The sequence below is a fragment of the Oryzias melastigma genome, linkage group LG13, assembly GCF_002922805.2.
Source record: "Oryzias melastigma strain HK-1 linkage group LG13, ASM292280v2, whole genome shotgun sequence".
Classification (NCBI taxonomy): domain Eukaryota; kingdom Metazoa; phylum Chordata; class Actinopteri; order Beloniformes; family Adrianichthyidae; genus Oryzias; species Oryzias melastigma.
The window spans coordinates 22,427,704-22,428,948 of record NC_050524.1 but is presented as its reverse complement, the minus strand read 5'-3'; the positions used below and the strand labels follow the sequence as shown (position 1 = coordinate 22,428,948).

General features: G+C 37.7%; 1 protein-coding gene across 1 annotated transcript in view; it reads left to right on the top strand.

Annotated features, from left to right (window-relative positions):
• The window catches only part of LOC112149940 (NADPH oxidase 4), a 24,081-nt gene that overhangs the window by 12,003 nt on the left and 10,833 nt on the right, over positions 1-1,245 (top strand). The window contains exons 8-9 of the mRNA XM_024277950.2: positions 371-451; positions 987-1,128. Of these exons, the coding sequence (XP_024133718.1) occupies positions 371-451; positions 987-1,128 (223 nt within the window). The remainder of the gene's footprint in view (positions 1-370; positions 452-986; positions 1,129-1,245) is intronic.

Below are 1,245 nucleotides of genomic sequence, written 5' to 3'. Positions count from 1 at the left end.
TTCTTTTATGACCACTCTCCATTTCTCCTCAGTTCCGGGACTTTCGGGCGTGTTGTTGGTCCTCATCCTTCTGCTGATGTTCATATCTTCATCCCACTGCATTCGGTAGGTAGAGCCGAAACCTTCCCAGTGAAAGTTGTAGATAGATTGAGTGAGCTGTTATATCTGGGAGAGTTCATAAGTATGACATGTGAAATCTGTAGAATTTTCACAAATAGTCTTTTAAAGAAGCATTTTAGAGGCTGTAAATGGCTCAAAGTCATGTAATCGATGAACAATGGAGAAGTACACTTTAACTAATCCATAAAAGTTATTTGGATAGAAGAACGTTGTCCATAGTATGCTCTGACTTGTTTACTGTATATTTCAGGGTGTGTAACTATGAGATCTTCTGGTACACACACAACCTCTTTATTATCTTCTACATCATCCTGATGGTACACATGGTTGGGTAAGCTGCTGGGAAGCACAATCTGTTTGTATTTTCTGTTTTGTCTTTAATATTTCTGGTAAAATATCAATTTTTAGTGAGAATAACTCCAGTTTCTGGGGTTTTTCCAGTCTGCTTGTTGTTTTCTTTTCTGTTGTTTATCGTGGCTCCATTTACTCCTGGTACTGCATTCACGTGTTTCTTATATATTCATAAATGTTTCTGATAGATTTAAGAAAAGATGGGACATGTTCTAAATTGTTAATATTTTAACATCTTTTTAACTGTAATTCCTACAACTATTTTGGTTTTCATTTTAGATTATGAAACACAGTTGTGGTCACTGTAATCCATTGTAGTCCTTATAATTTCATTTTTTAATAATTCAATTCAATCCTGATTGTTGCTATAAAATGAGATTATTTTAACAGTATTTTATTAATAGTTTGTTGAAGTGACTAAAGTCATAGAAGAGTTTAACCATGCAGCAGATGTCATACATGTTCAAAGGTTGAAATAAATCTCCTAAATTCTTCTCTTTTTTTTTTTCAACCAGTGGTGCTCTGAAGTATCAGACCAACACCGAGGCCCACCCCCCAGGCTGCCTCAGGTCCAGTCAGAGCCTTCAGGAGGCTGACGATCTGGACCAGAAGCAAAGATGCAAAGAAGACGCTCACTTCCAGCCACATTACCCACAGGTCTGCCTTTGTAACCGCAAACAGTGTTTGGTAGCTTTGATTGGTCCGAGTTGGCCTGACTCACGTTTTTAGGGGAACAACAGTCACCAATCATGAGTGAGCTTTTTGGAAGTCCAC